The sequence below is a fragment of the Lepisma saccharinum genome, chromosome 16, assembly GCF_977018435.1.
Source record: "Lepisma saccharinum chromosome 16, izLepSacc3.1, whole genome shotgun sequence".
Lineage (NCBI taxonomy): Eukaryota > Metazoa > Arthropoda > Insecta > Zygentoma > Lepismatidae > Lepisma > Lepisma saccharinum.
The window spans coordinates 41,794,153-41,818,242 of record NC_139244.1 but is presented as its reverse complement, the minus strand read 5'-3'; the positions used below and the strand labels follow the sequence as shown (position 1 = coordinate 41,818,242).

Here is a 24,090-nt window from a genome sequence, read left to right as displayed (position 1 = left end):
ACACGTTAATAAGCTAGTTTTTCAGGGAACATTGATTTAATATATATTGTAACATTGCATACTATTCTTTACGCAACGTTACGTTATAAAATGAATCTTCTTCTCAGAATGTTACTAGAAGTTGTCATTTTGGCCAATAGATGGCACCATCATATGTTACATGTTAGCCTAGGCTTTTGCTGCCATCTGACGGCTCTTTGTAAATTATGTCAGTCCGAGAGCAGTCGTATAAGTTTATTTTTTTTGAGCACACACTCGACACTTGCTCCTCCAGCTGTTAACATCACTTTCTCATTACGCCTCACATATATCCAGTCAAGCACTACGTATCCATACCATGAATCAGCACTTTTGAAGAAGAAGAGAGATGCCATTACGCATTCATGCTGGCCCACATGTTTTGCTACATTAACATTTATGATGGACTATCAGTTTGAGGCATAGGATTAGTTTTATTAACTATATTGTGCATTATAAGGTACGTACACTCTACTGACAACTTTACTTGAATGAAAGTGACTAAGAATAGCTTTTGAACTTTGAATGCAACGTCGGACAAATTCCAGTTTTGACCCAAGTGAACGGTGCAACTATGTTAATTATTGCATGCCAAACTTTAAAGCTGTTGAACTGTGCATGAACTTTATGAAAACGTGCTAGAAATTATACGTAGAAATGCTCTCTTCAAAGGAGTATGCAATTGCATTAGAACGTGTGGGTGCTAGCTTAACATTGCAAGTAAATTATAATAATACGCCAACGAAAGTACGTGAACATTGAACAAAAATCAAGACTTATTGCTGCGTTATCAAGAATCACGAATCAATTCTCAAAAAAAAAACCTAATGAATTTAGTTTATTTCCCTTGACCCTCGTGAACGTAGAGTCAGTTAAATATATGATCTGAAACAAAGGCAATTTAATATACATTAGAATAATTAAGATTGATTAATGTGTGAAGTATGAGGAAGGTTCGATAATGTTAATCATTAATTGTGCGACGATTGTCTAATTGTTGACTGTCTTAAAATTATAATTGTTCAACTTTGTCTTGGTTGGGTGTCTAGTCAGCAAGGTTCATGAACGTTAGTTGTATTATCCAATAGGATAATATATATATATATATATATAAACAAACACAGGAATAGGATCAGAAAAGGTGCCAGAAGGGCGGATAAACACTAATGAAGAAGGAGACAGTAAACACTTACCACACGAAGAGACAGTGTTTACTGTCTCCTTCTTCATTAGAGAGAGAGAGAGAGAGAGAGTGTGAGTGTGTATAAAATTTTAAATTGTGAATAATAATAATGATACAGTTAAACGTATGGATGAATATCACTTGTAGATAGTTATTGTTACAAGATTTATTTAATAGTTTTAATTATTACAAATCTGCTTTAATTGATACATTATTGATTGTCACTAATTAATTAACATTAATTACTTGTGCATGAATTATAGTAATTCCTGTTCGCACCGAACCCAGTTTGTATTTTTGCTACTAGGGCTCTTGCCTCGTCCCTGCACGTGTGGTAGTCACTGAGATCTACAGTGCCCTCGCGTTGCAGGCACGATGCAATATAAGTAATTGTAACTGCTTGCGCCTGGATCATTTTGGCAAGAACTTTTATTCCTAACCAGTATCGCTTCCTTTCAAATATTTAGGTTAAAAGCTCGAATTGCAACCAGGTCAAGTGTCACAATATTTGAATGAGAAGTTAATTTTAATTATGTTTGTGCTATGAATTTAGATATTGTTGTTTCATTATTTTCATACCACTCACTTTCTATGTTTCAATAAATTGTAGGCAGGTGCTACCTTAAATAATATGAAACTCAAATAAGCAGTGCATGACTCCTTGTTAGATTATGTTGGTTTAAAAGATCACACAAACTTGTCCATATACATTTGTCCCATTTTAATATAAAAATATTTCTCACATTACAGTACATTGTAAGCAGTTCATCTTGGCAATCATTTTGTAAAAAAAATGAAAAGAAACATTTGTAATAGGTAATGAAAATCGACAAACACATTGACACTGAAAATAAAAAGAAATTTCATATTCACAAGACCACTGTGTATCGAAAATACTCTTTGGTACAATAACAATTAGGTAAACAGTGAAAAATGTAAACAAATTTAACAACTAGAAAAAATTGAAAATATTCTTGATTCATTGTGAAACAATAACAAATTTATTTCATCACACACACACACATACATTAGCCACTGGAATAACCCAACGTTTGTCAAGCAAGTTAAAAAAATAATAGTAACAATTATTTAGTAAATATATTAATTGTTGTACATAACAGCAGATATCAAATCAATTGCATCTAAATACAGACATGCACAAAACTAAAGTATAATCAATTGGCCTTAAATTCTTATTTATTTTCATATGGTGTGCATAATGCAGCTGGAGACTTCACTGGTTAGCATAGATAAGGCCATGAGGGTGAAATCGCTGAAAAGAGATCTACCATCCTTTGACCTTCAAAGCAATATTGGAACGGACACCATAAGTCATATTAATGAAATGAGTAAGTGCTCCAATTTCATATGAATGAAGTCATCCTTAAAATAGTTACCAATCTAGCAACTCCTCGTAGACATGTCAACATTTGTATAGGCTGTGTGTTAAATCTAATCGTGTGCACATGCAGACACACACCTCCTGTGTAGGTCTCGGTCTTTTTATTCATACAAAATGGTCAATGGAGCATGTGCTCTGAAAAGTTAGAAACAAGTAGGTGCTCGGTAAAAAGGTAAAGTGTTCCCCTGTGCATAGCACCACGCCATGAAGGCGTATAGGGGGTGTGGGGGTAACGCCCCACACTTTCTTGATCCGGTCGTGAGTGCTCGGTAGGTGCTCGGTTCTATTGATATGACCCATTTTCTTAAATTCCTGGAAAACACATGGAAGTAGAATTCTTGATGGGGCTTGTCGAAAATATTGAAATGAATTTTTAAATAATTCTCTTGTTACTACACACAGCAGAGAGTCGATTGGAAGTTTCTATCTGTTCCACCCCTCTGGTTTTTTTTTTTTATTTTCTTCAGAAATCTCATGTAAATCTGGGAAATTGATTTCAAGTATTTCCAAAATATAAATGCAAATAGTAAGGGGGCCATCTTCATGGCTCTATTTAGCCTTCTGTCAAGAACACACATTTTTACTCCCTATGTATAAAGAAGTATTTAGTAGATAGAAAGAAAGTACACAAAACTGACACCAACGGCTCTAGAATCAAGTTATTTAAGCACCAGAACATGGTGGTTACAACATGATAGCATGGAGGAGCATAAAATTAGGTCGTCACAAGTAAAGATCATGCATTGTTTAAGACACAAAAATATATATAGATGCTTGTAAATAAAAACAGAAACAATTAGCAATAATTGTCTATAGTGTATAAGTAAAGAATCAGCTTTCAAACATTAACATAAGATGAACAAAAATATATTTGAGAGAACATGGTAAAAGAAAACTATCAATACACAACAGATTTTCAAATCTGACTTTAACAATACTCAAGAACAAATCTATGATAAAGCGTAACTTATCAGAGCAAGCATAATTACATGCACTGCTGAAAACAATTTTCAATTACACTCAGCTTGAACATACATAACTTTGTACAATCTTTGGAAGTATATTTAAAACTATGTTATCTTTGGTTACTTTGCAAGATACTAGGGAAAAGGTAACATTATTTGGTAACTATTAATGTTTGTCTGAGATCAGAGACTAGAGTAAGTGTATCTTCTGACAGTTTAAATGCAGGTGAAAATATTTTACAGGAACTCTGAAGTTGAGTAAAAGCAGTTTAAACAATATGTTTGCACTAAAAATGTCATTTATAGTACTATGACATTGATATAAATAAGGAGCTTCAGTGATTCAAAAGCTGAATAAAATTACCAAAAGGTGCAAATTTGTTGGCCCAAATGGCTCTAGGAGAGACTAATAATTTCCACAACACTTCCCTTATGTTACTAACATCGGAACTGTTATAATGTAATTTATGTTTTCAAATACTTTTTTCAGGATCTATGTTTCGGCTAAAAATATTTTAAAACTTGAATTAAAGTGGCTCTTAATATCTCCTTGTTCAACTACAGGTTCAGGTTCCTCCATAGTGCCACATGGTACCAATTACAAAATGGATCAAACTGGGCTCAAAGACAGAAAGATCTTGCAACAAATAGCAAGTCAGTGATTTCAGACATCTCTGAAACTATTTTCAGGTTGAACTAATGCTGTCTACAATTGTGGAAAAGAAATACTGAATAACAATACAATGGCTATCCCCTCCCCTTTACGAGCAAAGGCTGAGAAAAGTTGTCTGTCAGACTTTAGTCAGTTATGGAACAAAATGCAACTATTGAATGCATGCTGAGATGAGACTACATTATCTTCGGACATAATACATACAGTGCTTAAAAGGCAGAACGAAGTTGCACCTGGTTCCACTACACCCCTTCTACTTAGAAATCCACATTTTCTATTCACTAGTCATGTAAAATTCATGAAAACAAATTGTATCACATGTAATCAGCAAATCACTTGATTTCACATTCATGATCAATTACGTGTACAAAGAAACCATCACCATACAATGCCTCTGGACTAAAGCTCTGCTTATTGCACTAACTTGTTTGAACTAGGTTAGATTGGTCTAGAAGTATCCCAGCAATCTGAAGGCAAACTTGGTGCTTGCAGCCAGGAGAGTGAGGGTCCCCAAGTAAGCAAACGATCCTTTCGACCTGTTCTTTGGTTCTGTAAAGGGAGAGAAAAACATACACTCAGTGTATTTCGGGACTTATCTTGGTATAGCATGGCACATAAACATTAATATTTTGCTGCAGGGATAAGATATTTTTTTATGACGTTAAAAAAATTCTTATGTCACGTGCTGGCAACATTCTTGTTATAAAATACACAAAACAAATAAACGATACGAGATGCACAAAAACTTTGTCCGAGCTCTCGACTCAATCTGAGTCATCTTCAGGGCTGGTCAAGAGACAGCAAGGAAAATAAGGTTGAGGTTGAGGCCGAGATGGAGTCGAGAGCTTGGACAAACTTTTTAGTGTCTTGTATCATGCTGTTTATTTGTTTTGTGTATTTTTAACAAGGATATTTTTTTTATAGTGCTGACAATTTTAGAGATACAACGTGGGTATAAATATTCTGCATCTTCAAGTTACTAGAATTTCTACAATGGCCTCGATTCATTTGTTCCTGGAACACTTCCTCACACTAGGTACAGTGGCGGCTGCTTAATATGTTCTACCGTGCTACAGCACGTTACTCAATTTACTAAAATGAAAAGAAAGAAAGGGACACATTTCATAGATTGAAGAAGTTTAATAAAACACTGCAGTGAAATAAAACTTCTCACGTTAAGAGGCTCAAAAATTTGCAGCACGCTATGTATTTTCCACACGCTGTTAAGCTACAATGAATACCATGCTATTGGCTTCATAGCACGTTTTCACCACCTCGCAACGTGCCGAATCTGGCTGAATGTCCGTCGGTTCTATGGGGGAGGTAGGGTCAGAGCCAATCAGCTTGCGAAATTCGTCTGCTAGCATGCTACACAGATCCACAGCACAGTAAGTGTTGTCATCTCAGTATAAGAAGAAAGTTTGCAGATAGCTTTACAGAATCAGACACGAATTTTTTTTCACGCCGTTCATGGAGCAGTCACTGTAAAGGACAGTCGTGCTCTGTTGTTCCAAGCAGTGGAGTACGTAAGGTTGGGGCTAGGAAATTGATGGGGGCTACATCCCATTTCCAAATTTGAGTATCAGACGAAACCAGCAAAGAACTCTGAAACAAAAAAACTGTCTTAAATGCAAACACCCCTTAAAATAATCTCAGATTACCATTTTTGTCTTTGAATAACTTAAAATGAAGGTTTAAATCGATGATTGCAAAATATTTTATAGTTTATTCCGGCCGTATGTAGAAAGCAGCTGTGTGATACAGACCTTTACAATTCCAAACCCCTCGGGGAAAAAAAACCTGTGTACGCTAGCAACTCCCAAGTGAGTGTGTAAATGTGTATGTGTTTTTGTGGGGGGTAATTGTAAGTGCAAGAAACAACATCTACCTGTAGCACGCATCTGTGAAAAGTCACGAGCCGCCACTGACTAGATACTATCACGAGCCGCCGCTGAGTACATACTAAATCTTTCTTGTTCCAATTATATTACGATGTGTCCCTCGGCAAACAGATAACATATCGTAATTTATATTTTAAAAGAATTACAAATTAAGAATTAATATTTGTTTAAAATCATATCATATAAGAAATTCAAGTCAAAATTTTTAATATTTACCTAGTTACCAACCCAATAGTGATTTACACTTTAAGTGTAATAAATAAAATTACTAGGAATCGATAACCAATGAACAATGTATTAAAAGAAAAATTAGCATAACATTCAAGCTTGCATTTTACATACTTTTCAATATATAGATATCATAAATTAAATATTATCTTTTAGATTTCACTCTTATACATTTTTATCATGTTCTTTTCCGCATAAACCGGATACCATTTCACTTTGTGATCATTAGTAATATCATTCACATTATGTCAATTTGATCAAGATAACTCGTTTCAATTTTACAAGTTGGATTGAAAGAAAAATTTACCACATGTTATTTCAATGTTCTCTGGATACGTCTAAAATAAAATAAACGAATGTAGTACAAGTTATTGACTTGCATATATTTATCAATTCAAAGATACTGATCTTAGATTTCCCCTCTATGAGAGTTGGCTATGTTTCACAACTTTATAACTTTAGGATTACTGTTCAAGATGCTTATTGTAACAAATCTTAATTTTATTGTTGAAATTCCACCAAAACGTATTCCAAATGGTTTGTATGTGCTGGTAATCTGTATGAAATGCATGTTCGTACCCATATAGTTATCAATGATCAAGTAAAATCTAGTGAAATCAAACTTATGTGCATTTTTGCATTAATTGGCAATCTACGGTAAGTACATTCCTGATCCATCATAAACCAAATTACATCGCTGAGTTATAAAAAATATTTTTAAATGCTTGAAGTTTAGATATGTACTTCAATTAAAACAAAGCCAAAGTGATGTAAATTTAATTTTGGGCAAATAGAAACCTCCAAATATGAACTCAAATTGTAGATTTCAACTGATCGCATCATTTTATTTTTATAATGGTACTCTTTATGGTACCGTTATAATTACACCTAGAAGCTGTGGCAATACTGCAAAATATTTAAATTTTATATTTCAAGTGAAATGTTTCCCATCGTCTTTTGTGCTCCCAAGATAATTCATACATGAACTAACAATTCCCTAATTATGACTTTGAATAAACCTCTGTTTTCAAACTAACTTCAGTATAGTTTGTGGGTTCACTTTATACATGTATGTACTTCTTAAGTTTGTTTCTAAACACTAGTATTTGTTGCTTTGAATAATAACTTGCCAATCTATCAACCTCCATTGTGGAGTCCCAGGAATCTTGGAGCAATACTGTGCATAACATTAGAGAAGGGGAGAAAGCAAGTGAGCAGAGTGAAGAAGGGCACACTGCTGCAAACGGTTGGTAGCTGCAGTTGGGTTCTTGTTTGGATGAAACTAACCAAACACTGTTTGATTTTGCAGAGGGGGAATCTCTCGCATCTTTATTGGTCAAGCCCTCTCAAGTTGCTACTTGCACAGAGGACTTGCCTTCATTTGCTTGCCCCTGGAACAGAGTATTACCCATAGGGCAAGGGAGCATTTGTTCCTTGTGCTCCACCCTCCCTTGAAGTTGGTAACAATCAAAACAAAAGAATACAAAATTGACATATTTAATTATTGTAGTGAAATTGGGAAGAAAGTATAACACATAATAACTATTGACCAGAAAATTATAACCAACCTCTAAATCTCTAAAATGCTACTTCCTTACTAAGTGCCCAAAGTGGAAATTCCTTGGTGGGGGGATGCTTGTACGGTTCAACATGAAGACAATGAATCAGGTGGGGGATGCTTATGCAAATGTTCCTACCTGGGGAGGAAGCTTACACAAATTTTATTCATATAATTAATTTATATTTATCCCCCCCCCCCCAACTTCGAACACTGCCCTTACTATTCAGGGAATTTCTTTTCGAATCATATTCTGAAAACTGTAAAATACAGTTCATGCGCAACAACATGCACTTAAAATTTTCAATAAATAAATTGTTGTACATAATACATGAAGAGAAAAGGAAAATAAAGCAATGGCAAGCTAAGGAAGTACAGACTTGCCTACCATCCTACAATAGCAATGTAAATGAATTAAAAATGCATAACATGCAATTAATATTTTATGATGAAAAGAACTAAAATAAAGCAATGACAAGGTTAAAATTAATGTTTTTGTCTCTGATGGCACTGGAACTGTTGGCGGTTGTTCACTGGCATACAGTTTATTCTGCATTTCGGTTGGGTAATTCACTAAGCCAATAGTACAGAGTGTTTCCTAATTCCCTCCAGAATTTTGTAAGTCAGTTGTTCAGAGGCCAACTCACCCACGGAGATAACAGCATGTCAGTGAAATATTGAAGTTTTTAACCCACCTTACAGGCGTTTGATATGATCTTGCTTTGTGACTCGGCTGATGTCAATTCTGTAATCTTGCTTGTATGATGTCCACAGTCTACCTGTTCGTTTTATGTCTGTCGAGTCATGAAGGGAATACAAATTGAACATTTGTAACACATAACATGTTACAGAACAAGATCTCCCAAGTTGTAACCCTGGAGGTTTCATAGAATTTGTTCCATCATTGATACTGAGATGGCCCAAAAAACATAATATACCCTAAATGTGGGCGGACAACTAAATGTTGCTTAAAATCTTTAAATGTGTCTGAATGCGCTCAAATATATAAAATACTATATTAATACGAAAATGCTATTAGTATTCAATTGTACATTAAGACCACTTTGTTATGTAAACAGGTCTTTCAAGATGTTGTGTACACTAACGAACTCTAGGGTTAAATATGAGAAGTAGAGATGACGTCAGGCGTGATCTGATTGGTGCTGCAGAAGACGAGCTCGAGTGTTCAAGAGCTACCAGGAAGGCTGGAGCACTCGAGTTCTGGGTAGCATGCCGATCTGATACACTGCACGTACACTAGCGTTATTCATGTAAGGTAGAGTTCGTTAAGTCTAATTGGTATTTGGTATGTGTCTTTAATTTAACTTAGATGAATTAATGGAACGATAGAATGGTTCCAAAAGATTTTGTTAACCTTATTATATTTTTCAATTTGGTTTCAATACTTGCAATAAAACTCTTGTTAATATATAACTTCATCTGTTTTTTTAGAAACATGCTGGTTTTAATTGTAACATCTGTATTTTTCAATGAACATTCTCGAGACGCATAGGACTCTCTATAGCATGCTCCACTGTGCGGTCACATCAGCCTCGTTTCCTCACGGGAGTTTGGGTTTCTCGAAGGAACCGAGGGTGGTGATAACATGGCACATGGAGTGGGAAAACCACTCATAAACTTGTGTTTTCCCCAGAGCACAATTCGGGTTTCTTTTAAGTCCCCCACTTTTAAGCCCCCTCCCCCCATGTATACACTAGAGAGACCCTCTAAAGGTTTTTATTTACTTCTCTCACTCTCTATCTTTCTTTATCTTTCCTTCTTCCTCCCCAAGTTTATGTCAATTCTATGTGGTTTTCTTATGTTGCCCTGCAGACAAGATGACATGTATCAATTTATTAGCTCACATTTTGCATGTGCATGTGAGGTATAGCCTTCTGAATTTAATGTAAAACAATGACAATATGAAGATGTAACAACAAACTTTTCATAAGATTATTTGATGACAACAGACATAGGTAATACGTACATTGTTCACTATAACAGTAAATTCAAAAGAACTTACCTCCCGTATAATATCCTTTAGCATACACTACTCGTCCAATACACCACACAGTACCACCAACAGCACACAACAATGGCCACTCCAAACCTCCAATCAGAAGCATCATCAAGAACTGAGGGTAGTTTTCCATCCTGCAAAGTGAAAGTTATTTCTTACAAAATTATGAATTATTTGACAACAATTGTTTTTTTTTTCTTTTTTTTTGGATTGAGTTGGTTTTAAGTGGACACTTTATGCACAGTAAGGCTAATTGGGACTGGAGCTACAGTTTAAAGTGGGATCCAAACCACTGTGTGCCTCCACCGAGTATCGAACCCGGGATATTTGACAATTGGGCCTCCCTGGTGGCATAGCAGTAACTGTATTGCCTTGTAATCAAGGAGTCCCAGGTTCAATCCCTAGTGGAGGCACATGGTGGTTCTTTAAACTGTAGTTCCGATCTGAGCATAATGTGGACTTAACAACAAACTTCTGACATTAGACAATGCTGTGGTGAATGGAATGCAAGAAAATCGACTAAAGAAATGTTGTGGATAACACGAAGTCGACCACAAGACTCGCTGTATTTTTGTTATTGTTAAACAGTGGTTACTGGAGCATTCAAGAAAGCGTTTATACTATGGTTACTATGGTTGAGTTACTGAAAGTTTACCCTCTGCATTATTCTTAAATATGTAAGACACAGTTATTTTACCAACAAGTTCATCATCTCCAATCTTAAACTTAATATAATTAAATTTATATCACTTACGTGTTCTGGTGCGCACGTTGAATGCAGTTGAATGTTTGGTTATCTGGGCTGTACATAATTGGATATGGTATCTTGTACTTTTTACGAGCACTTCCAACCTACAATGAATGAAGAACATATACAGTTGAGAGCCAATTGCTGCTGCCCTAAAATTACCATAATTTATATTCCTTTGGCAGACAAACTAGTTAAAGGTACTAGAGATCGCCACAAAATACAGATTTCAAATTATCCAATATCAGTTTCAGATCCAACAGATGATCCTAATATCCAGATATCTGGAGAATTTGTATATCCAGATAATTCAAATATCTGGGTAATGTGGATATCCAGATAGTACAGATAATCTGGATAGTATAGATGGAAGGCATGTGGGTAATTTCAAGAGGGGAACTTTCCAAGCAATGTTTCTGCATGTACCAACTCCAAGGTTCAACCAGCCTCTAATAAATGGACACATTAAGGCATTCCTAAAGGCCAGAGCATGATGCTGACACATAATCTCCATAATGACTGAGATCATGAATATGTGGGGGGTCCTTCCTCTACACCTGCCCATATAGCACATTGTAATGTGGAGTTAAGAGCTTTTTCCTACCTGCAAATTTGGAAATATGATGACAGTGTCAAGAATTTCATTACTTTTAAATTATCCATAGATATTTGTCTAAGCGTGAGGGATGAGACATAAAAGTGGAGAAAATGCAGGGTCAGCTGATCACAAGTTATATTCCCCTCATTTCCTCATATTTCCTTAAAAAAATTTAGATACACAAATAATGGACACATAGAGTTGTAATCAACTCTGGATGTAGTGAACAGCGAGTTGTAGTGAATGTAAAACATTACATGTCCATGAAAAAATTATCATTGTTACCATCATAAGTACAGTACAGCATTTCAAAACAAACATTCTTATATGAACTTGAAGAAATGGGTTTCTTGTCTGTTTCTAAAGGAAATTAAATGGAACACAGGGAGGCCGAGTGTGGGCTTGCTGATAATATACATTTTTGAGGCGCGAGAGAGAGCCTGTGACGCTGTGTGCTTGTCAGTTAAGTTAAAAAAGTTAAATTTGTTTTTTTCTTCTTTCTTTGCTGTACGTAGATGAGAGGCATTTAGGTTTTAGTGAATTTTGGATACATAAGGGTTTGTTACAAGCAGAGTTGACTGTACTGACAACCAATGACCGGATACATAAGGGTTTGTTACAAGCAGAGTTGACTGTACTGACAACCAATGACCAGGATTTCATAATTTGTTTTACATGTGTTAAGATGGACCAATTGAGTCTGGACTTACAACTTAAAAGTGGAATCCCAACTACGTACTGTAATGTTGGAACCACACCAGAACTCCGGACCCACAGCACTATCAAGATACTTTCATAATTGAGAAACACATAAAATTTTCCTGGGTTATGTTTTCACGTGTTCATATTTTTATTAGTTTGAAGAAAATCCTGAGCCAATGGAAGACGGAAGTTCAATCTAGTCTTAACATGCTACTGCCTAATTCATAATTGTATGCATTTCTTGATACAGTTACCCTTTACAATAATGAAACCTATAAATTACGAAAAACTCAATATCCTGGCCAAGGCAGAAATTTATTTTATTATAAAACAAACTAAACGTAACGTTTCAACCTTCTAGCAAGGTCTTCTTCAGACTCTGTACCAAGTACAAATGTAACTAGGTACAAAACAGGACAATATATGTACACAAAAATACTCCCCTCCAGACTATTAGACAAGGGAAAGCCACCTGCTAGATTGTTCCAGAACTACTTTCTAATAGTGTGGAGGGGAGTATTTTTGTGTATATATATCATCCTGTTTTGTACCTTGTTACATTTGTACTTGGTACAGAGTCTGAAGAAGACCTTGCTAGAAGGTTGAAATGTTACGTTTAGTTTATGTTTCATAATTATATAAATTTCTGCCTTGATCAGCATATTGAGTTTTCATATCATGGAAACAAGGCTTAATGGTGTTATAATATAAATTACATTTCACAGGCTGAATACTATTTTGTCATGTCCATAAGCACTACTTTTTAGGAGAACTCATTGAAGTTTCACATGTGGATTTTGAATACACTATAATATTTGTGCAAACATTTTATTATTGTTGACAATTCACACCACTTGGCATCCAGACACTTAGCCTTGGAACGTGATGCATTAACATGTGTGGAACACAATAACGTCATCAACACATTTTTGATGGAGATACGACAAACCAGCATTCAGCCAGCAATTTGTCAATAACCATAATTCTTTCCTTGATAAGGTGTGGCTGCGACGCCAAGGGTCCCGGGTTCGAATCCTGCTCGGGCTTGGTTGTTTGTGAATGTCCATTCATCAATTTTTCATCATTTCATCACCCATCCCCATCTTCGCAAATTAGCCAAGAGGCACAAAACGCGAAGTAAAATAAACTAAATCAATCAATTGATAAGGTGTGGACACTACACATGTTCAGTCAATAAGAACATCACAGTTTTTGAAGGAAATGCAAAATGTGAGTTTACACAGTGTAATGCGGTTTTTTTTTTTTTTATGTGAGGCTCAATTTTCTTACATTGTTTTCTCACAAAATAAAGCAAAATAAAAAAAAATTAAACATGAGTTTATTTAGTACCACAAAGTTTTCCAGTCTGATTTGTCCTCAGAGTTATGCAAAATCCTGGAATACTGATTACTTCTACAGCAAAATATGTGATGGAAAAAGAGAACTACTAAAAACCAAAAATAAATTTAATAAAAGCTTATTGCACAAAATGTGCGCTGTACACAAGCCTTTTGACACTTTCGGTGTAACCTATTTTTTCTTACAAATCAAGAGCTCGCATTGAAATATGGGTAACAGTATGGTATAGTGAAAACATTTCTTCAGATTTACAGGAGAAACTACTTACGGAACTGAGTTTCTGTAGACTTTTTGGAGCTCGTGGAAGTGTTTTCTCCCTTCGTTCAACTTATTCGGCCGGTAAATCATGTATTTTTCGAAATCAATGTATCTCCGATGCAAGATAGCTCTTGCCACCAATACCATCGACTACGTGAATCAAATGTTCCGTGCGTTCGATTATGTAATCCCCCGTTAATGTAGCAACCACGTGGTAGTTTGACAAGATGATGTGCGAGTGGTTTTTTTTTTTTCAATTTAAATTTCTATGTTTGCCTAACCTAACTGAACCTAACCTTCCGTGAATAGTTTGTGGATCAATTTTCGCTTCAAGACCTTCTGTGAATAGTTTGTGCAGCATTTTTCGATTAATAAGTTTGGAAACACTGCATATCAGCTCACGATAGACAATGTGAGTCAAGATTTGCCCGCCATATTGTGTGTAACGAAAGCGAATTAGCAATGATCAATAAATACTTGTAATGTGAAAAATTACGCTTTTTTCAGTGAAAAAAGCAAAATCCCACGTTCAAAAATGTTCCACTATGCATAACAGGTAAGTACAAATGTAAATAATTAGGAAATAATGAGTGAAATGTGTTTTCACTATACCATACTGTTACCGTAATCTGAGCAAAAGTTTGTACCAGTTTCATAGATCGGAGACACATTAAAATCGGATATTTTGTGTTTTGCATGGTTCGTACTTACCAATTGTGTATTGCGGAACATAGTTCCAGGTGCCATTATGCTTTTTACACGAAAACAAACTCAATTTTTCACATTCTGAGTGCTTTTTTTTATTCCTTTCTTCGCTTCCGGAACACACAATATGGCAGGTACAACTTGACTTACGTTGTGGGTATGCAGTGTTTCAACTTCTGCACCGAAACATACCTACTATAGTGTTCGTCACCGGTGGAAATTATACATTATGCACGGGTAGCTGACGTATAGCCTGGGTAGCTGACTGATAGCCCCACGAACCATACACGGATAGCTCCACGAACCATTCACGGATAGCCCCACGAAGCATTATGCACGGTAGCTGACCGATAGCCCCACGAACAATTTCCGATAAGGTTAGGTTTGGTTACGTTACGCAAGCATAGTAAAAAAAGAAAAGGTGTTAAAACACTGACAGGGGCTTACGTCATCAAACGTATGCAGCATCCTGTTGTCGGGCACGCAAATGAAAGCAAGGGCAATTTTGCATCAGTGAGATATTTCTCTTGAAAAATACATGATTTCCCGGTCAAATATATTCCACGATGAAAGAAAATACCTCGACGAATGTTGTAAACCTTGGAGAAACTCAATTCCGTAAGTAGTTTCTTGTGTAAAATTGAAGAAATGTGTCTCCGATGTATGAAACTGTTACCCCGAAAGTTTTGTAAAAGAGAACATATTGAAAATACAATTAGCAACATTTATACCTTATATGCCTTCCATGCCACAACAAATGCAGAGCCAACAGCAACTAAAATACAGTATCCATATTGCGATGGAACTTCTATAATTGTTGTCATAGTATGAGGCTCCAATTTACTTGTTCTGAAAAAGAATATATATTGTTATGCATTTTATCAAAGTATTTCTCAATGGTTAAATCTACCATAGAAGGTTAACCCTCCACGAGAAATTTAATACTAAGGCTACCATATTTTCAGCACGTGAAATCAGTACTCTTTTCTGTAAAAATATATATATATAAGTGGATTAGGAGAAAGGGAGCCTTAGGAGAAGACCATAAAATATCCTGACCAGTACTGATTTTACTTTCATTCCTTTCACTGGCAAAGCTACTGTTGTAAACAATCCACAAACTAGCATGCAATATTAATTGGAAATTATTCATTGTCTAGTGCTTTTAACTATACTTATTCTAACACTATGTTTTGACAGAGCACCTCTTCTCTCGTCTTCAGGTGAACAAATTTATTTTAGCTAATGGTGAGGATCGAACCTATGAGAGACTGTGATTTTACTACAAATCTGTTGTCATAACCAACAATCCTCCTGGTACAGTCATGTTCAAAAAATCTGTTGAATGGATTTTTTCTAAGTCCAGCGTCTTACGAAATTATGTTGGTAGCTCTGAAACAAGGAAGTGTTGTGAAATATACGATCCTCCAATCAGAGTGAAGTTCGATTCGGAGGAGCAGGAGGCGTGACTCACGGTCTTGTCCACAGGAAGTTCAACCAATGCAGCATTTCCAAATATGAGATAACGTCCCCATTGGTTAAATATTGTTTCAATAATGCGAATCGGCAGAAAGATTGCGCAAAAGTTTACTTTGTCATTTTAATTGCCTCTAATCGTTTCAAATTAGTATTAAATTGTCCCAATTATAGTTCACGAGCTTAATATAATGTATTCATGTATGTGTTTGACAATCATATATCACTCATTAGAACAATTTTCACATTGTTTTCACTACGTGAGATGACATTTCATTTACATTTACGATGAAATAGTGGTTTGGGTTTAATAACAGTTTTCATTAATTAATTTAGAGATGCATTTTTATTTGTTGAGTTAATGATTAGGTTAATTCGTTATTTCTGCGAAAAGAGGGAACCACAGCTGAAAGAAAATACACAACTTGTATTATTGAGGTCAAGAGTTCGTTTCAACATCACTTTTTGCACACATAGGCTAATCACGACTCGGGATACATTTAAATTGGAATCTGAAACATTATGCGACCTGACTGGAACTCGGAAAAGGACACACTGATTACAAGACGTCGATACATTACCACTTGGTCTGGCGAACGCCAATAATAATGAGGGGTTGTGGGAGTGGGAGAGGGATGACGGAAAGTAGAAAATAAATAGTATTTTTGGGGGTATTTAATGTTATATTTATACACATACAAACCTAAGAAAATATTTATTTTGATACATGTGTGTGGGGGTGGGGAAGGGGGAAAAGAGAGGGACAGAAAGATATTGGGAGAGATGGGACGAAGAGGTGATTGTGGAAAATGTTTTATTTGACGTTCAGTAATAAAAACAATCAAATCAATGATGATTATCTTATACATACCATAGTTAATGTAAATTTGTTTTAAAAATGGGGGCGGGGAGCTCTTTGTTTTACGTTCAGTGCAGGATAACAAGTGTAGACACATAGTGGTTTGTATCTCAATTTAAACTGTAGGCCAGGCCCCATTAGCCTATCTGTGTATAACGTGGATTTAGAATTCAGTAGAAAATAACGTCGATCTAGTATTTTGGATTTTAGATGCGTTGAGACCACTAAAATTTCCAATTCTTATAATAAGAAACCTGTGCCTCATATTACCATTTTGAAAGAGAGAGAGTTAATTGTATAATCTTTCGTTGTTAGTTTCAAAGAAGACCAATTCAAATAGTAACAATGGGAACGAATAAAGCTTACGAAAAGTTTTTGCCACCGTGGGGATTTGAACCTACGACCATTAGTGTGACAACCCAGTGTGATAACCACTACCCCACGAGTTCGTTCCTTCTTACGGCATGATTATGAGTTAAGGCCAATTCGTTCAATATGCATTAGAAATATAATCCCCACCTGCCTCTTTATAAACAACACACCTAAACGCTCCCTTGTAGCAAATGAAATAAAGGTGGTGTGAATGTCACAAAACATTTAAGCAAAATCTACTATATTTACGACGCAACCGTTTTACATGGAGAGGCTACAGCTTCGAAAATTGAGGTTGTGACGTGGCTTCTTGTAGTGGTAGGGTAGATATTTGTATGGCAAGGTTCCAGCGTGCACTAGCCAATAATTTGAGAAAAAAACTGCAATTTTTTTTATGATGGTAAATTGGTTCGGTGATAGGCTATCAGTATTACACGCCGAAGATTATAGGTTTGACTTCTGTTCGATTACCCCTATTATTATTATTATATATAGCAACTAAGTATTGTATTTAATTAATAATTAAAGAAATAAAAATGTTATATATTTTTTTAAAAAAATAACTCTCCTTTCCAATGATTTTTCAATGTTATTTTTGAAAATAATTTTTCAGAATATATTTTTGAATTTCTCATCATTTTACTAGGATTTGCATAAAAATGATCCATGTGTCATATTCGACGAAATGTCATGTACAGCGAAAGTTATACATTTTTATTTTAGGGAAAATTATCAAGAAACAAAACAAATAAATACTATTGACATCCTTTTGTGAATAGGCTAGTATTTATTTTACATTATTTTTTGTTCAACATGCATAGTTGTATTCTTGTAAAAAGCATGAAAAACAATATATTCTCTACATTTCGCAAAACAAATAATATACGAATTTTCGTAATAAGTAAAATGCAATAAATAATTTTTTGGTTTAATAAGAAATAAAAATCGCAGAGTTAACCGAACGGTGAATCGAACACAGAATTTTACAACCCATAAAATGCCTTGTTTGCAATGAAGTGATGTAGATTCAAGTAATAAAATTTCATGCAAAATCGCACGTTATAAGATTGTTCAAATATATTAAATCAATGTGTCCATATGTTATTATACTGTCAGCCATTTGGCACATCTCATTACAAAATCTCAGCACATCACCATTCACTAGTTAATCGAATTGAATATTGATTCACTTCACAGTTCAATGTGCAACAATAGTTTCGACTCATATCACGTGAGATGTAAACTCAATTCAATTCTCTCATTGTATGTAACTTGTATGTTGGGCTCATGTAGAAATATCAATTATGAGCTCTAAGCTAAATTTGACGCTACAATCGCTTGATCAACTCTTGCGTCTCGCTGCCAGACATTCTACGTTCCTGTTCGCTCCAGGTCGCTTCTGCATTTCATTATCATTGTTTTTACCTCTGTTTCATTCTCATCGTCGTTCTAAACCTACGTTTACAGTAGACAGAATCTACTGTTATCAATTGTAGTACTCTACTGTGTCTCTCGGAAATGTACTCAAAATCAATGATTTCCTACTGAACACTTTCAGGAGACCTAATGTGTAATTACAGTTGAGGAACTACAAGTGAAATATTATCTTCAGTACTACATATAATATTGAATGTAGTGTGTTTGAATCTGAATTCAAAAATTTGGGTGCGTCAGCACTTAGGATATTTTGCATCTGTCACTTTATACGGGGTCCAGCCCCTTACCAGAACTAAAATAACATAACTGTAACGTCGTGTTGTAACTAACATATTAAAATATTCTGAATTCGGTTAAAAGCTGAGGCTGTAAAGAGGCATTCAGCACCCACAAGGACCAAACACAGGGCAACACAGAAAATTATACTGGCCATGGGGCCAGTCGCCAGAACCTCGTTCGTCTGCAAACTAAAATCCAGGGTGTACTACGTGGAAGCAACAATTGGGTGTACATACTTCGTGGAAGGTCATCCCTTACACCCTTGTAGTGTGTTTAGCTCAGCATGTTAACTGTAAATATAACTTTTTATTCCTCCTCACTAACAATTTGTTTTTATATCTATTTAAAAGTTAAACCAACCTCACTTCCATGTAGTACACCCTGAACTGCATTTTGCAGACTAACGAGGCTCTGGTGACTGGACCTACTGTTAGTATAATCTTTGTTGGGCTGTGTGTGTGTTGTCCTTGTTTGTGCTGACTGTCTGTCGCTTTACAGTCTCAGCTTTTAACCCAGGTAAGGATATTTTAGTTTTCAGACACGCTTTTATATTTGTCATGATAATGGGCTGGACCCTGTATAGCGTGACGGGTGTAAAATACCCTAAGTTTTCAGGCACACAAATTGTAATTCAAATTTAAAAAATCTTAACATAGATGTTTCAAAACACCTATTGATCTACTGAAACCAGTACAGTAGAGAAACTGCAAGTGAAATTAATTTATTCAGTATAGTGTATAATATGTTAAGTTTAATATTTTGGCTGTAAATATTAATTTCATACCCCCTTATTATTTTTTGTATTTATATCTTTTTGAAAATCTGAACACAGTAGATGTTTCAAAACACCTATTGATCTACTGAAAACAGTAGACAAAGTTTCATTGGAGTAAGTAGAAGAGAGTCATGAAATAATACCCAAAGAAGTCAACCATCATGAATTAATGTTATATACTTCTTTTTATTTCACTTTCCAAAACCTAGGAGCTCGAAATAATACATGGCATGCGATTTACTTGAGAGTCTGCTTTTCTGTGATTGATTCGTCGTGCCCAGTCAGGGATTACTACCGTTTGTAAGCCCATAGTGTAATATTGCTCATGAATGACGGATGGAGACTCAACAGACAGGTGACTCTGGAAGGTTCTGCCATTGGCTGGGCTTCTGCGCTGGTCGAGCGAGAAGTTTAGCGTGGCAGATCCTTGCCGACTACGAGAGACTTCTGACGTACTGGACACTGGCTGGACAGGCTGAGTATATTGCATTACAGTCTATCGCCCTTTATAGGCCCTCATGGCCGGGTGTAATTTACCTAAAGTCCATTGATTTATTTTGAGTTCTTAAAAGTGCAAGAAAAGGAAATTGTTTTAGTTTAGATTTTTTTATGTGGATTGCTCAGGGTCATGTTGGCTGTGGGGGGTTTTGGGCTGGGTTGCGATTTGCTCTGACTCGTGTAGCCTTTACTTACTGACTGCTGACTATCAAATGGGACAAATTAAACTAGGTTAACTGGGAGATAATCCATAGACATTTCTGTAGAATTAATTGTATTTGGAAAATATAAGTACTAATATGTATTGTAATAAATATTGGGTTAATGAATATTAAGTTCCAATTGTATACTTTAAGTACCTAATATCATCCACTGCACCGATAAGATAATCCTCGTCTCACTTCTTTGGTATTAAAGGGGAAACAAGAGACGTAGAGGATTATACGTTCAAGGTAAAAGGGGAAGGGGAAGAAATCCACCACAGTACCATGACGTATGAAGTAACATGTTCACAGATAAGGGTTCACCTGACCTTGGAAGTGTGGGAAACACGTTTCACGCTGGTTTCCAGAATGCTGTGGCTAAATCTGGAACTAACAGTGGAATAAGAAATAATTTGTAACATTTAACAATGACATTTCGCATTTACAAAATATGAGATATGTAGACTTTGATTTATTTATTATAGTAGATGGTAGAGAATTACTTACCACGAAAGTCAAGTTCTAAATTGCAGACATCAAAATCTACTCCAGGTTGTAAAATACATTTGTGATAGACAGCAGATAGGTTAATAAGGTTTACAAGATTGCTAACGACTCTTAACACAAACGTTCAACGAAGGTTATTGAGTGAGAAAATGGGAAATTGTTAAAAATAGCGGCCTAGTTGAGTGAAGATCGAAGGTTCGAATCTCTTATAGAACCGGCTATTTTTTGACACTAATTTTTGGTGCATAATATATTTAATGTATTGCAGACATTTATAAGAAACAAAATATGAAAACTCTTTTCCTCCGTAACGGTGCGGTCTAAGACTCTGTGCTTTGGACTCCGACTGTAGCGGGACGGCACGGATTCGAGTCGTCCTGGGTTCTCGGCCTGTTATCTGTATAGGACCGGTGGCAACCCACCATCGTGAGGAAATTGGGGAGCTACGAGTGACTGGTGTAACCTGGTTTCAGATATCTTCTATGACGGCTGAGGGTTCGACATGCTGACCAACGTCACCTCGTTGCCAGTTGAAGATAACTCTACGTAGGATTGTGGAAGGGAGACTGACAGTCGGGAGATAGCCCATGGCCCTTCGAGGTTTTAAAATATGAAAACTATGCCTTCCGTAAATCTAATTTCTCGTCATTGTCACGTGAGATTTCTTTTCAGTATGACTCCTGCAATACTAATTAGTTCCTAAGTAGGATAATGAGATGGACAGAGATATATTAAATTATGAGTTCACTGTTTACAAAATTAGCATTACCACATTTTTATATTCACATACCGCTTTAAAAATTCCTGAGCACGTCACTACAAATGAACGAATGTAGTGCACACTAGAGCCTTGGCTTATCAATACCTATGGGGTATCCCACAATTACAGTCAAACCACAACCTCAAGTTATGCCTTTTTCCAAAAAATAATGTCAACTTTTCACATTACGAGTCATTATTTGTCTTCCTTCTTCCGCTTGAGTAACAGACAATATGACGTGCACTCGTCATGGATCATCGCACGTTGTGCTTGTGTTTTGTCGATTTGGAGTTGGAATGCAGTGTTTCAACCTTCTTAACTGAAAAATACCTACTTTCGTGTTCATTATGTCATCACACACCATTGACGGATAGGTCCAAAAAAACATTCACGATAGCCCCACAAACCATTGACGGATAGCCCCAAAAATCATTCACGATAGCCCCATGGACCATTTCCGGCAAGGTTAGGTTAGCATAGTTAAAAAAAAATTCTCGTAAAAAAAAAGGCACGTTTGGAAACACTGGCGAGACCGTGTGACTTTTGACGCTTGCGCCATCTGCAGGTACATAATGGAAACAATGGCAAAATGTTGTCGCCTTACAGAAAATGCAAGTTCCTTACATAAAAAGTGATTATTTCTTGTTCTGCAGCATTCTATGGTGAGGTTCTGGTACTATTATCGTATGAGGGAAACACCTACGAATCATATATGTCAGACTTCTTTACATTGCTAACGTGTTATTTTTGAATGTGGAACATTTCCTAAAGTGAAATAATGCATATCAATGTCTATTTCTTAGATTTACGAGTACTTACTGTTACTTGTTGTTTCGAATCTGTAACACATTATGGCCGCGAAAGCTTACTGGTTTAGGGGGCGTTCTGAGAGTGTTTATGCAGTGTTGCAACCTCGTTCACCAGAAAATATCTACTTTCGTGCCCGGATTTGAAATTATGCTAATACGTCGCAAACCATTGACGTTAGCCTCACAAACCATTGACGTTAGCCCCACAAACCATTGACGTTAGCTCCAAAAACCATTCATGTTAGCCCCAAAAACCATTCACGTTAGCCCAAAAAACCATTTTCCGTAAGGTTAGGTAAGCATAGTTAAAAAAAAAATACTCGACAAGTCATGTTCTAGTGAAAACACGGCGAGGCTGAAACACTGGCTAGGGGGTTGCATCATCTTAACACACGGAACATTGCACTCTCGTGCAGAAAGCAAATGGCGGGAGCAGAAACAGCGTGTCGAACAGAGATTTTCGCAGAAAACAACACGCATTCACATTAAAATGGATCAAATCTACATTCAGGAACTTCCACAACGCTAACGAAAATGATTTCCGTAAGTACTTTCTCCTGTAAATTTGAAGGAATCCGTTTCCCTCATACGATAATGTTACTAAAGTCTTCAGTTTCCGCGAAAGAAAATAGCTCGAAGAACTTCGACAATGCTACAGAAACTGATTTCAGTACGTAGTTTCTCCTGTAAATTTGAAGAAATCCGTTCGGCCTATATCGCATATTTACCAATATCTTTAATCGGTGGATGAAATTCAGCATGCGTTCTCCCACCTAACTCTTGTGAGGATAATACAAGGTGTATTAAGTACAAACCAATTAAATATAGTTGTAAAACAAAAATAGATTAAAACAACAAAACATATTTGGATAATTATACGAGCACGGTATAAATTATAATTCGTTATAACTAGTGCTTACATGGTCATTCTCAACTTTTGTACTGTATTTATAACTTTAGAGTATACCCTTCCACAATGATTTTGTTCTGCAAGAACAACTCACACACTTTCTGCTAGATCACAACAGCTGATTTTTCGCGTGTAACGATGACAAAACAATTCTATTTTTACACGGATCTAGCACCTTCGAAAATGTGACCTGAATCAGTCTTGCCCTTGACGAGAGTAATCAATTCTAACTCTTGCGTTAATCCCAAAGATTAGCAATTATTCGTTCATTCTAATTGTCGCGATTAAGTTGCTGAAATAAATTTATTTTTATCTTGTACTTCTACGGGATTCATAAATAACACACGGTAAATTACTCGTGGTATTCATTCATTGGGTCTTCCATTGTATAGTACATACGTACTACGTACAGGTATAGCACGTTTTTTAAAACGAATATAATTGTTTTGTTCTGATACCGGTGCAGAGGGAGCGGCCTTTCCATACGTTTTGTTTAAATTCTTGAACCACAAAATTCTTCACAATTATAGCATAGAATAGTTATAGCCAGTCTCCTTTATCGCACAACGTGCTACCAACTTCCTGTTCTGACTGACGTCAGACCCAAAAGAGTATAATCCTATTCTCCTTGCGTCAGACATTGACTATATTCTGTTAAGTCTGGTTTTGCAAGCAAATACACTGCGAATGTATTATTTATACTAAGAGAATTAAACCTAATAAGCATAATTACATGAAGCCTTGTAATCCTTGGTGAAGTCAGAGCGCAAGGTTGGCAGTGTGTTATGCGATAAGGGAGAACCTCAAATTACATTTAATGGAGATGGACAACTTGCTTGGTAATTTGAACATCGAATGAAAAATGCCAAAATTTCGTTTGAGACATG

At 36.0% G+C, this 24,090-nt stretch overlaps 1 protein-coding gene across 2 annotated transcripts; it reads right to left on the bottom strand.

Annotated features, from left to right (window-relative positions):
• Positions 1-2,179: 2,179 nt before the first annotated feature.
• On the bottom strand, positions 2,180-23,999 carry LOC146000433 (glutathione S-transferase 3, mitochondrial-like). Of its 2 annotated transcripts, none has more exons than XM_083138055.1 (5): positions 23,937-23,999; positions 15,050-15,167; positions 10,703-10,800; positions 9,952-10,082; positions 2,180-4,790 (listed from the first exon to the last, which is right to left on the bottom strand). In XM_083138055.1, the coding sequence occupies exons 2-5, from the start codon at positions 15,140-15,142 to the stop codon at positions 4,690-4,692; spliced, it is 423 nt and encodes a 140-aa protein (XP_082994181.1). In that variant the 5' UTR covers positions 15,143-15,167; positions 23,937-23,999; the 3' UTR covers positions 2,180-4,689. The 2 variants fall into 2 exon arrangements, with proteins under 2 accessions (XP_082994181.1, XP_082994180.1); XM_083138054.1 differs by lacking the exon at positions 23,937-23,999 and adding an exon at positions 23,214-23,439.
• Between the last annotated feature and the right edge of the window lie 91 nt (positions 24,000-24,090).

Bases quoted from the DNA above. Each gene is read 5' to 3' on its own strand.
- LOC146000433 (XM_083138054.1), bottom strand. The intron at 10,083-10,702 runs GTAAGTGATATA...TTCACTTTGCAG, and splicing joins CAACGTGCGCACCAGAACAC to GATGGAAAACTACCCTCAGT. The intron at 4,791-9,951 runs GTAAGTTCTTTT...CTCCCTTTACAG, and splicing joins TAAAGGATATTATACGGGAG to AACCAAAGAACAGGTCGAAA.